The sequence below is a fragment of the Anguilla anguilla genome, chromosome 12 (assembly GCF_013347855.1).
Source record: "Anguilla anguilla isolate fAngAng1 chromosome 12, fAngAng1.pri, whole genome shotgun sequence".
In the NCBI taxonomy this organism is placed as follows: domain Eukaryota; kingdom Metazoa; phylum Chordata; class Actinopteri; order Anguilliformes; family Anguillidae; genus Anguilla; species Anguilla anguilla.
The window spans coordinates 17,633,820-17,648,752 of record NC_049212.1 but is presented as its reverse complement, the minus strand read 5'-3'; the positions used below and the strand labels follow the sequence as shown (position 1 = coordinate 17,648,752).

The 14,933-nt window shown below is 48.0% G+C and overlaps 1 protein-coding gene across 2 annotated transcripts in view; it reads left to right on the top strand.

The window, feature by feature from the left end:
* The first annotated feature begins 7,655 nt into the window (after positions 1 to 7,655).
* Positions 7,656 to 14,933, top strand: part of LOC118209098 (endothelin-converting enzyme-like 1) — a 27,892-nt gene continuing 20,614 nt past the window's right edge. Inside the window, exons 1-3 of one of the 2 annotated variants that reach the window (XM_035384242.1) lie at positions 7,656 to 7,921; positions 11,618 to 12,687; positions 14,861 to 14,929. In XM_035384242.1, coding sequence (XP_035240133.1) covers positions 11,845 to 12,687; positions 14,861 to 14,929 — 912 coding nt within the window. In that variant the 5' untranslated portion in view covers positions 7,656 to 7,921; positions 11,618 to 11,844. Of the gene's footprint in view, positions 7,922 to 8,248; positions 8,387 to 11,617; positions 12,688 to 14,860; positions 14,930 to 14,933 lie in introns of those variants that run through there. The other variant, XM_035384241.1, reaches the window with a different exon arrangement.

The following is a 14,933-nucleotide window of genomic DNA, read 5'->3' as shown; positions in this document are numbered from 1 at the left end:
CTGCGCGCAGCTGTGTGGACAGTGAGGTCACCAGGCTGTGATAATGACAGAGAGACCGGCGGAGGATTCTGGTTGTCAAGGCTGGTCCCAGCGTGTTCATTTTTCACAGCGCTGTGACTGGAATACCATCACGCATCGGAGGGACCAAACTGTTTTTGTGTGCGGTTATACATAAACATGGGCCCGCCGCGGCGCGCTGATCATTATGTGTCTCGGGTGAGAGGAGAAGGGGGCAGCGAGAGGTCTGAACCCCGAAGGCTTTTTTTTTCCACTAGGGGGCGACGTGCTATGTTTTTGCCCGTGGACTTCCCCTCCTGCTGGGCGAAGCTGGCAGAGCTGTCCGACGCGCCGGCTCTTCAGCGGCGTTCCGTCCTGTGAGCCGGGCTGATTGATGGGTGGATTCTGCTCACTGTAGCAATGCAATATTCAATAGCATCGGAGGAAAAAACAAGACCGTGAAAACGCCAGATATATTCATTTGGCAGCATTTTAGAATACACATGCCTTATAAATGATTAAGAACTGCTTAATAGATTATTAAAATGTGCTGCTGATGGATAGTCAGCATTAATGAAGGTTAGTAAATGTGTTATTCAGAAGGAAGCCAGGGTGGCCAGATTGAGAATTTACTGTGCTGTTGTAATGGGAGTATTTACCGTAGCAACAATACTGATTGTGATCTTGTGTGGAATTTCTCAATTTTGAAACTCTGGCCCCCTACCTAGCATTGAGTTCACTAAAAATGTATTGGTGTTAGACTAAAAATCAGTCGGCCTAACTTGATTTTGAGAAGGTTTTACAGCTAACAGTACATTATTAAGCATCAGCAACCTTACCATATTCACAAGGGTGTCCGTAAATTCATGTTTTGGATCTATTAATAGTCATTTTCATCTGGATAGTGCTTAATTAAGAGGCATACCAGTAAATCAACATAGACTTTTTGTAAAACATCTAAATGTCTCACACAAAGTATTCCTGGAGATTTTACCTGTCTTAAGGTGCATGTTGATAAGGTGGATCATTGACAAACCCCTAATCAGTAGGCTTATGGAGCTGGGGATAGTGCTGTTATCAGGACATGAAGGACGAGGGTTGTCCCCGCAGACCACAGCTCCACCCCTCGCCCCACCCATCTCTGTCAGCAGCGCTGCACAGACAAACATTTGGAGGCAGCAGCAGGTGGCGGCGAATTCAGCAGAGATAATTGAAAATGAATCTTGAAGGGGCCCCTCGTTAATAAAAGGCAATTCAAATCAACGTTAATTAAAGTACGACAATACAATTACTGTCATCTCATTAAAGAAAATAATAAAGTACAAATCGCGGGTCCGCTCTCTCAAATGCCAATAGGTCTCTGATTGGATACTGTTCTGATGGAATTCCTTTGAAATGAAGATTAGAATAAAACATTTTAAAGATTGCTTTTGTAATTGCTCCCCTCATAAGGACTAAGAGATGGGGGGGGTGGCTGGGGGCATGTGGCTGGTGAGTCATAAGCCTCTATGGGGTGGGGAGTGGAGGGGTGGGTTTCAAACATGCACAAGGGCACAAAGAAAAACTGCTCTGTTCATTTGCTCAACTGCAACTGTAGCCATCTGCGAGAAGCAATTACACATTTGTGGTTTTGAAAAGAAATAAAGCTCTCACTCTCTCTCTCTCTCTCTCTCTCTCTCTATATATATATATATATATATATATATATATATATATATATATATATATATATATATATATATACACATACATACAGTACACACACTCAGTGACCACATTATTAGGTACACCTGTTTGTTAGTGTAGACATGGTGCAGAGGTTTAGTTGGTGTTCAACCAAATATTAAAGGCATACTACTGTGCAGGATTCAGTATTTTTTGATTTTGGAAATATATTAAAATAGCCATGCTGAGGCATATCTATGCTGCACTGGCAATCTTTGTCCTTACACACTTTTGCTGAATTTGTGCACCTTTACCTGTATTACCTGTACCTAAGCATTGTGGCTGACCATGTGCATCCCTTTATGGCTACAGTCTACCGTTTTTCGAATGAACACTTCCAGCAGGATGATGCACAATGACCTCAGGCCAGTTCCACAAACATGACTCTGACTTCAGTTTACTCCAGCGTCCACAGTCGCCAGATACAGTAGAGCACCTTTGAGATGAGGTGGAACGGGGTGAATGTGGGGCCATAAGATCTGCAGCAACCATGTGATGCTATGGAGTCAGCAATCTACCAAAATCTGAAGAATGTTTCCAGCATGTTGTTGAATTCATGCCACAAAAAATTTAGGCTGTTCTGGAGGCAAAAGTAAATACTACCCAGTACTGTACATAATAAAGTTTCTACTAAGTGTTTTGGCTCTGCACTCCAGCACATTGGATTAGAAATAAAATTCTGAATATAAGGTTAAAGTGCAGACAGTCAGCTTTAATTTGAGGGTATTTACATCCATATGGGCTGATCCATGGAGGAATTACAGCCGGTTTTATACATAGTTCCCCCGGCATTGTCTGCTCACCACTTTTGTCAGCCTCTCTGATGGATAAAAAGCCACACCTGGAGGGGAGAGATTGAATATGTGCATTTAGGAGGCAGGGGAGAGTGTGATAGCCTGTGTGGGAGCAGGGAATGAAGCATGGTGGATGTTTGACTCTAAGAGGGAGACCGGTAAGACAATCTGCATCACATGTCAGTCATGCATGTCAATATAGCCACTGCCCACACCCGCACCCACTGGCACTCTGTGGTGGGTGAGGGGGATTATGGGAAGCCTTTGGAGGTAGATTTGTGGGGCGAGTTGGGGGAGGGCTTGGAACAGTCTGGGGCTGTGCAGTACTGACTCGCCTGTGAAGCTGCATAGCAGTGACCTTCTTCCCTGCTCCTGGCGGGCCACAGGTTTTTTTTTCACCTTAATATCAGCAACCAGTTCAGACCCAGGAGACCAGGTGAAGCGAGTTAACTGTGTAATCAATGCTTTAATTGATAGATTAAGTGCCGAGTAACAACAAAATCCAGCAGACCCCGTGATCTGCCAGGACCAGGGATGAAGATCACCGCTGTATAGGATGACTGAAGTAGATACGTATATGAATATGATACAAACTTTATATTTTTATTAATTTATTTTTTACTGCATTTGGTTTTTTGATCGGGACACGTACAATAAAACCCTGACAGTTTTAAACAAGAGCCTGATGCATTGTATGTAATGTGTCTGTATAGTCAGGGCTAATTTCCAGCACTTTCCTCCTCAAAGGATGATGAAGAACTGTGCAGGATTATACAGGAGGCAACTCTGTGTTCACCTGGAGATGCAGACACCAGCTTTATCAAAATTCCACCATATCTCTTTATTCTTTTGGGAACGTTCAGTGCAAGATCCTTAAGAAAATGTGTGCACACACACGCACGCACACAAACATGTACACATACGCACATTAATACAAAGGATAGAGTAAGGGAGAGAGAGAAAGAAAGTGTGAGACAGGGAGTGGTTCTGTTTGAGCAGATTTCTATTTTGGCAGAAGAGTTTTTTTTTTCCTTCTTTTTTTATTAATGAGCCTGTGAACGCTCGGTCGTCAGCTCTTTGTCAGCAGGAGGCTGGGGCTTTACGGCGGAATTAAAACCCGATTATGTTTTCATTTCACGCTCTTTTATTGGGCCTGATAATAAAATTTTGTATAGTGGCTAGGGAGGAGATGAAGAAAGGGAGGGAGGAAGGGAGGCGAGGAGAAGAGATGTAACAAGCTTACGGAGGTGAGATATACAACAGGGTGCCTCCGTCGCGCACGCACACACACACACACTCCCCAGACCCGACGCCCTGCGCTGCCCTTACCCATGCCCTTACTGGCGTAATTGATTAGCTAATTTATTGATTAATTGGACAGGAAGACAAATGGAAATGGCTTAATTTAATCCTCTCCCTCCTCGCCCGTGAAACTGGCTGCGGGGACCGGGAAGGTGCTGTGATGCCGTGGCCTCGGTCGCCTTGCTGCGGCTAAGCTCAGAACTTTTATTTCACCGCCGTCTTTCTGTCTTTTCTCCTTCCTTTTTTCCCTCCATTTGTCTTGTTTGACTCAAGGTGCCCTCAGTCCCTGACTTTTCCCCTTCTCCACTTCTCTCCCCATCAATCAATCATCCCCCCTCCACGTCCGCCACCGCAGCTATAACGCTTTAATTACGTGGAATAAAAATTATGAGCCGGAACACCAAGTCGCGAGCAGGTTGCCTTTAATTGCCTTGTGTTTTAATTCCAGTCGGAGGAGTGGGTCGCGTAATGGAGACGGCGTGCGGGGAGAGGGAGTGACTTTCAAACGACCTGCTTAATCAATCGACAGCCAATAGCGTGAAGTAGACTGGATTTAGTCTCCCCTGTGCCGCCCCGCCTCCCGCCCCGTGAGTTTCCCTCGTCTGACTGTCACACGCTCAACGCCGTCTTTCTGCTTCTCTTAGCAGCTGATAACCGGAGCCTCGGCGGCACAAAGCAGTGAATTCTGGGAAACAATAGACCATTCTACGCTTAATGCCTCCTGGGGCCGTGCGATGCATTAGGGAGAAGCAAATTGTGAAAGAACAGCTGTTATTAAGTTTGTGGTCATTGGTTTCAGGAACAATTTTTTTAATTAAGAGGAGAGTCCAGCCTTGTCGCTCCCACCCCTAAACCCCGTGACCTGTTTTCTAATAAAGAGAGAGGAGGCAGCTAGGAACAGCCCTGCATATTTATTATGCGTTTGATTTATATCTCCATCCGGGGCAGGTCACCGCCATAAACACTCAGATATATTACATAAGCCTGATTGCATTTAGAATGCAGAGAGAACGTGGCGAGCGCTGCCAGGTAACATCGTCCCACCCACCCGCACAAGCTGAAGTCTGAACCAATCCAACAGCGTGCTCCATAAACCACACCCACAATTCGAAATCTTAGCCACACCCACACCTCCCACTACCCACCCTAGTCCGTATCCTAAAGCGCCCCGCATCCGGTTGCTAAATGCTCTGTAGGGAGAGGGCAGAGGGGCTTGCTTGGCACTGCCTTTGGAGCGGTGGGTCTGTGATACTGAAATGGTGGCAGATATTTCATTCTGCTTAATTTGTTCAGCATTTATTTAGACGGGAAATCACTTGTGTACACAGGTCTCTCTTACAATTCTGATCTGGGGAAATGAAGACAGGAAGGAATGCTAGAGATTGAGTTGTTAAATTACTGATCCAAATTACTAGACATCCAGATAAAGAATATGGGCCAGAGAGGCGTGAGCTCTAAGTAATGATGAGGGACACCACTGTCTCTCCCTCCCTCCCCCTTTCCTCTGTCCATTTCCCTTACAGTTTTTTTATTGGCATGACTAACACATTTTCATATTGCCCAAACATATACATGCATGCATAACATAAAAGTACAATAAAATGCCGCAGAATAATTTATCACACCATTTCAAATAAAATGATGGAAGAGGAGTATGTAAACATATCCTTTTCTCATTCTTGAATTTTCTCCCTCTCTTATTTCATCTCCCTCTTCATCTCTCTCCGCCTCTCTCCCACAATATTCAATTAGCTTTATTGGCATGACGCATACAATCGCATTGCCAAAGCATGTTACGGGAAACAAAGAGCATGGCAATAATGCAACAGCACATGGGCACAATGATATATAATTCACCACGGTAATAAATGATTTGGTGAAAAACGCTAAATTGCTGAACTAAAATAAAGACAAGCTAGTATTACTAAAAGAATATCTTATTATAGATCTAAAAAGTTTGAAGTAGAAATGGCTCCTTCTCTTTCTCGTTCCCTCTCCCTCCCTCTCTTTCTCCCTGTGGACTCTTAGCCGTGCACCCAAGGGACAGCTTTGAAGGCGGCCTGGGTGTTAATTACTGTAATGGTGTTTCTGCCACTTGAGACAGAGAGAGGAGGGGAATGTTATTGGTTTAATAAGAGCTGCCATCTTCAAACAAATCACAATGGGCCTTTCATTTCCCCACTGAGGGCTCTGTTCTTTTTGTGCTTGTGGTTTAGCTGCTCTTTCCCTTATTTCTGTACTGGTCTCTGTGTGTGCATGTGCGTGTGTGCATGTGCGTGCATGTGTGTGTGTGTGCGTGTGCATGCGTGTGCATGTGTGTGTGTCTGTGTGTATATGTATGTGCCAGTGTGTGTTTGTGTGCATGCCTGTGTGTGTGTGTCTGTGCGCATATGTGTGTTTGGGTGTATGTGTGTGTGTGTGTGTGTGTGTGTGTTTGTGTGTGTGAATCTGAATCAGCTTGGAGGTGGGTTGTTGAGTACAGTTCCATTTTTAAACCACAGGAAGTCAGGGGGAGAAGAGGGTCGACCTGAGGATGGACTGACCAGTGCCTCGCTGTTCATTCATCAGTTTCACACTCCAGACTCATTGAGCGGTTGCAGAAATGCAGACAGAAAGACAGACAGACAGATCTGAATGAGGAAATTCATCAACATTCAATGGACAAACAGGCTTATAAATCAGACGCCCACATTATGAGTATATGCAAATATTGCAAAGATGCATTGTGCATTAAAAGCACACCTACATCTACAAAGTCACTCTCTCTCACACACACGAACATGGACACACACACTCTCTCGTGCACACACACTCCATCTTTCTCTCTCATGCGCAAACACACTGACGCGCATACACACAAACACACACACACAGGCACTCACACACACAGGCACTCACAGGCACTCACACACACACACACACACACACACAAGCACACACACACACAGCAAAAAGGAAGAACCAGTAAGCGGGGGGGCCCAGAATATAAATGGCCTTTTTCATTTTCCATTTGCCACACTGGGGGGGTGTCAGGGAGGGAGTGACTGCCAAAGCTTCCACCTTTCCCTCTCGCTCTTCCTCTTTCAATGTCTCCCCCAGTGCTTGCATCCCCCCTCCTATAATCTCTCTTTCCTCACTGTCTCTGCTCCCTCCTTCCATCTCTGTCCATCTCTTCTTCTCTATGTCTTCCTCAGTTGGTCGGCGTGTCTCTGTTTCTGGGTGTGATGGGAGTTCTGTGCAGGAGAAAAGCTTCAGCTGGGCAGACTGAGCAGCTCTGTATTTTTTTAAAAACGCTCAGAGTAAGGCAAGCTTTGCAGTCCCTTATCTATTCTGTGCATATTTAAAGGAATATTCAGAGTGCCTGGAGCCTTTTGCCTCCTGGAACAATGTATCCTATTTATTCAACAGCCTAAGAAACAGAGCTTCGGTGCCGTTTATGAACTCCGCGGTTCACTCCTAAGTGGGTTAGCAGCGAGGTGAACACAGCATAGTTGTTTTAATGCAGACTTCTTACCCTCGGGCTGATACTTGATAATACAGCAATAAATATAGGCCTATATATGAAACTACGCAAAGACCACATGGACACTTTCTCAGAAGGCTCCTTGTCAAATAATATTGATTTAATCTCTTTTACTATTGTCATCCGCGCGATTTCGCGCAGTTCTGAGAAAGATCTGTGGCTCCCCGGCCGGTCTCTGTTTGTTATAATTCTGCGGTTGTGCGCGCGCGATGTAATTCCTATAAGTGCTCCCTGCTCACACGCCACTTGCGGTAATCACACACTACCGGCTCACCTCGCAAAGCTCGAGCGGCGGAGCCAAGTGCTGGTCTGCCCGCGGTCGCAACAGACTATCGCTCTCCAGGGTGTTTTACGTAGCAGGTTTTTCATTTGGGACAGGTGATTAAATTGAAAGCGTGAACTTAATTAGCATTTTTTAAAACTATGGACGTGTGTTATTTTAACACCGATGTGACCTTGTCCAGAATGTTTTCTGGACAATTGGTTCTCTTTTATTTTAGATATTAATCCGGAGCGACAGCCATACACGCAAGAGCAGTGATGGCCCCGCTGCTATTTATTCCAGTAAATGGACTATGAGGTAAGATTTAATGATATGGATAGTAAGCGGGTTCATTTGCATAATAACTATATATTTAATGTTTACGCTCAGCGGTGACTCTAGTCAGGACACGCTCCCCATACAGATTAATATCGGTGCAGTACTCCACTTTATGTATTTCACTGTGTTTATCGTAGGGTTTTAATGTTATTGTTGAGGCGCTATATTGGCAATTCTTCGGCAAACAACATATTTACACAGCGCCACCACCCACGAGTCATATAACCCATGGCTAAAAGTAAGGTGACGCATCATATCACATCTCCTTTATCCGCTCTCTCTCTCTCTCTCTCTCTCTCTCTCTCACTCACTGTCACACACGCGCGCGCACACACAGACACACACAAACGTTCGCTCACTCCAGCACCGATGAGTGAATGCACGCGGATCGCTGTCCCTTATCAGGATTAGCACTCCATACTGTTGACATCTGTTAGACCAGTGGTGAGTGACAGCGCTTTTACTGAACTCCGTACACCGCTCACACAATTTTCAGATTCGTCACTGTCGCATTCCTTATTGTGAAATCCTAAAGAACAACTATTGCTCTTTCGATACGTGTGTGTTCCCATTTAAGTATTGAAGTAACTTTTCTCAATATGTATTAAATTCGATCCGTAGCTGCTTAGATTCACTAGTTGTACAGTCGGAAACCGCAACCGGGTTTGTTTGTAACATTGTGTTATATGTGCAATCTAATAATTTGTTTTGGTGTCCACGCGTATTGAATTGCATTGGAGATGGCGACAGTATTTAGTGGATCGGTTAGAAAGTGTACCCTCGCCGACTGCGTGCTTTCCCGTTCGGAAGCGTTACCTGTTCAAATGGAGCGAGCGACTGAAACGCTCACGTGGAGTCCAAATATTAAATGGACAGCTATCTCCCATTCACACTTTTAGCCACTGAAAGCCGACCTATTTGGACTAGTAGCCTATATAATGCGTTACTTATTTTGTGTGTCATCAACTTCAAAAACAGTTTGAGAATCCAATCGTTATTTATTTTTTATTATATCATTGCCGATTGCCAGCTATGTTTCATGCAAAAGTTTAGCTTTTTATTCCGCCGTTCGGAGTGAGGCAGTGGCAAAATCTTACAAGAGGCAAGAATCTGTCAAGTTCTTTATCTAACGCACCAATGTATCTTTCTGTTCAAGTATTCCGATATTATCGGAAGACCGTGCCGTATTGATTGTGCATGGTCATAGGGGTCATCTCAGCCAGATTACCCACAGAAGCGTGTATGTGTGTGTGTGTGTGTGCGCGCGCGCGCGGGTGTGTGTGTGTGTGTGCATTTACTTATGGAATTATGATGACCATTGGGAGCCTTGCTAAATCAAAATTGTCAAAGCAAAAAATAAATAAATAAATAAATTCAGGGACCGTCAGGGACCATGAGCAGGTTGATTAAAGTATAATAAACCCATTTACTGTGCAGAACTGGAGCCTTGAGTGTGTGGCTGAGGTTGACAGCCGGAGCAAATGTGCATATCTCCTAAACTCAGCCACTGGACCCTGTGTTATACTGCCGTGAAGTGCACTGGCTGTGAAATGGTATATCTAAACTTGAATTTCGTGGTGTTATCCATTGATTGGAGAACACTTTTCATGCCAATAGACTGGAAAGCCTAACACAGTCAGGCGAGTGTATACAAACAACTGTCTGTATGAAAATCTGTATTTGTGTGTGTGTGCGTGCGTGCGTGCGTGCGTGCATGTGTGCTTGCGTGCGTGTGTGTGTGAAAATGAGAGAGAGAGTGAGGGAGACAGCAAGCAAGCAAGTCCACAAGTAACCCAAATGATAAACAGTACAAATCAGAACCGCTCAGCACTGGAGTTATCAGCAGGGTTGGCTGATTGCTGTGTCCTGTATTGAAGTATCTGCACACATGCGCCCCTCTCTTATGGAGAATGATCTATGGCTGTTGCGCGACAGCAGACGGAACATATGCATTATTCCGACCCTGGAAATTTAGGACGCATATTAGTCCAGTACTCCGCAGCACAGAGTGCATCATTAGCATTACTCCCAGACATTACAGCTGACGTGCAGCAAATAACCATTCATCAGCATCTCCTTCTGATAGTTTGTATTGCAGTATGTGTATCCAGCCGAGGCGACACACAGCAATGTTAAAAAGTGTGCGAGTCACAGAGCGAATCTGAATGAATTGATTAATGTGTGTGTGTGTGTGTGCGTGCGTGCGTGCGTGCGTGTGTGAGTGTGTGTGTGTGTGTGTGTGCGTGCGTGCGTGCGTGCGTGCGTGTGTGAGTGTGTGTGTGTGTGGGAATGTGATTTTTTTACGTGTGTGTATGTCAGAGCGTGACTGAATTCATGTGTGTGTGTAAGGGGGGGAGGTGGGTGAGAGAAGATGGGGAGATGTGATGGATGATGAGGTGGATGGAGAATGACACTCTCCTTAGGAATGCCTCTCCTTCATCTGCACCCCCACCCCCCCACCCCAGCTCTGAGGAAACCCGCTCTGGGGGAAGAGCAGGTGTGTTGTGTTCTCTCCATTCCTAGTGTCATTCCATGAGTAGGTGTTTGGTTGGTTTGTGTGTGTTGGGTGGGGGGGGGGGCGGTGTCATTGTTTTTATTACACTTTCTCTTCTGGTTTCTTTTGTCTTTTTTTCCCTCTCCCTTATTTTGCATTGCTGTCTGTCTCTGTTCATTCAGTCTGCCCCTCCATTGGGTCTGTGAGCACCGCTGTTGCTTTTTCAGTGTTTCTTTTCACATTGAAACATAGATTGTACCATAGAGGGTAGGTTTGTTCACTCAGACAACAACCATAGAAATAACTGTCACAAAAAATTATGAAGGGTCGGAGGAGGGTGGAGAAAGATGGATGCTGTAATGACTCCGTATCCGCGTACACACATAAACGTGTGCACACGGGTGTATAATACAGACATTAACGCAGACTCTGTACGAGCTGTGATATCGGTTAAACACATCAGATATGAACCTGATTCCTTCTCTAGAGTTGCTAGGCATCAATTTTCTGGAATTGCTACTTCTGTGCACGGGGTGAAACAGGTTCTTCTCCACTTTTATCGAGACTAACACCACCAACCACCACCCTCCCCTATCCCTGCCCCTTCCCCAAAACATCTCATCCCTCCTTCTCTGCAAAAGTACGACAGGGGGAAGGGGGAGAGTTTAGGAAAGACGGTGTACATTCAGTGCATTGACCCCTCCCAGCGCGGTGCTGAACCTGCCTTTGTCAGCTCCCCCTCAGCCTCTCCCGGGCACTGAGGCATTGTGGGCCGGGTGCAGGACGCTGTCATTCAGGCTGGCTGACTCACGCAGGGCGTGGAGGAGGGAGGCGGGGGTTCGAGGGAGTTCACCCGGTTCTGTGTGCCGCACGGAGGCCTGGCTGGCACAGGGACTCCGGGTCCACAGACGTCCTGTCATCTCAGTCTGGCTTTGATTGCTCTCCCTGTGCCCCTCTTTCAGTCCCAGTGTCTCAAGAATCAATGCAGCCAGTGTCAGAAATCAATCCGAACCGTCTCATTCTTCCGAAAGAGAAAGAAAAGAAAGAAGAATATTACGAGAGCGTCATGAAGTGACAATGCCTTTTGTCATCTTTCAGCATTTTAATCATGGATCTCATCTTCTCTCTGACACCCCCTACCCCACCCCGTCCCACCCCGTCCCACCCCACCCCCCACACAGGACAGGAAGCGCTCCGGGTGAGGAGTATCAGAGAGGAGGAAGAGGAGCAGTGGGATAAAGGGTTCGTCCAGCCTGACTCTCCCGCGTCGGCGCAGCGGCGGCTCGGTTAGCAGAGGACTCTGAGCGCAGCCCCCCGGATCGGCGCGCATGGCCCGGTTCTGAGCCCCTCAGCCCCCGCGCAGACCCCCTTCCTCTCTGCCGGCGGAGCGCCGGAGCGCGCGGCCGCCATGGAGAAGACGTACTCCCTGACGGCGCACTACGACGAGTTCCAGGAGGTGAAGTACGGCGGCCGGTACAGCAGCGGCACGCTCAGCAACGGCCTGACCCTGCACCTGGGGGGCGGGGTCGACGGGGGAGGCGGCGGCGGCGGGCGGGGCCGGGGAGGGAGCGCGCGCAGCAAGGAGCAGGGGGGCGGCGGCGGCCTGCCGCGCTGGAGCCGCAGGGAGGTGTGCCTGCTGTCGGGCCTGGTGTTCGCGGCGGGCCTGTGCGTGATCCTGGGCAGCATGCTGACGCTCAAGTACCTGTCCCTGGAGCAGGAGGGGCACTGCCGCGAGGACTGCCAGCGCAAGAAGGCCCTGCTCAAGGCCTCCCGCTTCATCTCGGCCAACATCGACCCCACCATCGACCCCTGCGACGACTTCTACTCCTTCGCCTGCGGGGGCTGGCTGCGTCGCCACGGGATACCCGAGGACAAGCTGAGCTACGGCATCATCACGGCCATCGGCGAGCAGAACGAGGAGAAGCTGCGGCGCCTCCTGCTGCAGCCCGTGCGCCGGCGCGGCCCCGACTCGGCCGAGCGCAAGGTGAAGGAGTTCTACCGCTCCTGCGTGGACCTGCAGGAGATCGACCGGCTGGGCTCCGGCCCCATGACCGCGGTCATCGAGAGCTGCGGGGGCTGGGACCTGGCCGAGGCGCCCCCCGGTGGGGCCGGCTGGGAGAGCAGCGAGGCCCCCCAGCGCCCCGATTTCAACGAGATGCTGTACAGGACCCAGGGAGTGTACAGCACCGCCGTCTTCTTCTCCCTCACCGTCAACGTGGACGACAAGAACTCCTCCCGCAACGCCATCCGGGTGAGGAGGGCTCTCAGCTCAGCGTGCTGCGAGGGGTTACGGGGTCTAGCTGGGTGGGGGTGGGCATGGGGCACCCTGGCTTTGTCAGTGTGTCTTAAGTCAGGCTATTCGTAATGTGTAACGTGGGCTCTTTGCGGTGAGCAGCTTGGTGTTAGCATGGTGAGTGTTTGTTTGGACAGCTGTATAATCAGTGTGCATTTATTTGTGTCAGATTGTATCTCTGTTTCGCTGTTTCTGTCATTCTGGAAACCAGTATGTGTGTGTGTGTGTGTGTGTGTGTGCGCGCGTGCGTGTATGCCGGTGGGTCTCTGTGTTAGTTAATATGAATGTCTTGGTCTCTGTGTGTGTTTATCCGTGTGTGCCTGTCTTCGGTGTTCCTGTGTATCTTTGTGTGTATCAGTATGTCACTGTCTATGTGTGCATGTACCTGCACTAGTGTGTGTGCGTGCGCGTGTGTGTGGCTCCTCTCTGTTATAGTGTGTTTGGCTCTGTTTATAGCAGCATGTTTGTCTTTGTCTCAGTGGGTATTTATAAATTTGTATCTATCTGCATGTGCATGCTTGTGTATGCATAACTCCGTGTATGTGTCAGTGTTTGATTTAGTACGTGTGCTTTTTTGTCTGTGTGTTTGTGTGTGCTACTGTGTGTGTGTGTGTGTGTGTCTGCGCACACGCGCGTCTGTGTTTCCATGTGTTCGTATGTGTGCGCGGTTGTGTGTGTGTGTGTCTGCGCACACGCGCATCAGTGTTTCCGTGTGTTCGTATGTGTGCGCGGTTGTGTGTGTGTGTGCGTGTGTGCGTGTGTGTCTGCGCACACGCGCGTCTGTGTTTCCGTGTGTTCGTATGTGTGCGCGGTGTGTGTGTGTGCACGGTTGTGTGTGTGTGTGCGTGTGTGTCTGCGCACACGCGCGTCTGTGTTTCCGTGTGTTCGTATGTGTGCGCGGTTGTGTGTGTGTGTGTGTGTGTGTGTGTGTCTGCGCACACGCGCGTCTGTGTTTCCGTGTGTTCGTATGTGTGTGTGTGCGCGGTTGTGTGTGTGTGTGTGTGCGTCTGTGTCTGCGCACACGCGGGTCTGTGTTTCCGTGTGTTCGTATGTGTGCGCGGTTGTGTGTGTGTGTGTGTGTGTGCATGTGTGTCTGCGCACACGCGCGTCTGTGTTTCCGTGTGTTCGTATGTGTGCGCGGTTGTGTGTGTGTGTGTGTGTGCGTGTGTGTCTGCGCACACGCGCGTCTGTGTTTCCGTGTGTTCGTATGTGTGCGCGGTTGTGTGTGTGTGTGTGTGTGTGTGTGTGTCTGCGCACACGCGCGTCTGTGTTTCCGTGTGTTCGTATGTGTGCGCGGTTGTGTGTGAAAGATGATAGAGACTCTCTCCAGCTCCTAACAGCTCTGCCACAGTCAGGCATCAGTGAGAATAATGGGGCGTGACAGAGCCCGGCTGCTCCCTGGGGCCCTGCCTGGGAAAACACAGAGAGATTGATGTGCCTGTGGGAGGTGGGGGCCCCATCCCCCACCCACCACCAATTATCATCCCCCCACCCCCCAACCCCCCACCCTGCTGACCTCCGCTCCTCTTCAGGCCAACTTTCAAAGTGACACCAAAGTTACAAAACCTTTGCCACACTCCCCCCCCCCCCCAAAGAACTTGTACTTCCTCACTCAACACTTCTCCATTGTGTGTTGTGTGTGTTTTTAAACACATTCCTCTGAAAGCTATAAATACTTGGTCCTTTCTGATTAAAATAGGCACATAGATACATACTTGACCTATATAGTCATTATTATGTTTATTTAATTAGCATGAATTCAAATAGGTAAATGTGACATGAATAAAACGTATAGCTGAGAGAGAGTGTGTTTGGTTGGATATCACGAGAACAAACCAAGCAGATAAGCCTGAGGTGGATGTCTGATAAGTACTTGGTCCATTTATCTAAACCATAGATTTACATTTTTCAAAAAGCAGCTCTTGCTGACCCTTAGGTACTCATTTTTTTAAAATCGGAACTTCTGAAACTGTTTTTAGAAAACTCCCAGAAAGGTGTGTTTTAGGAGGTCCTTATTTTAAGAAAATGGAAGGTTTTGGTTGACTTTGTGTGAATTGAGGGAACATTCCAGAAGCATTGAGAGGGCATTATAACCACATGTGGAGCTGGTCTGACTGTTCATGTCCTGCAGATCGATCAGGAGGGTCTGACATTGCCTGAGAGGACTCTCTACCTGGGACAGGATGAAGATAGCGTAAAGGTAC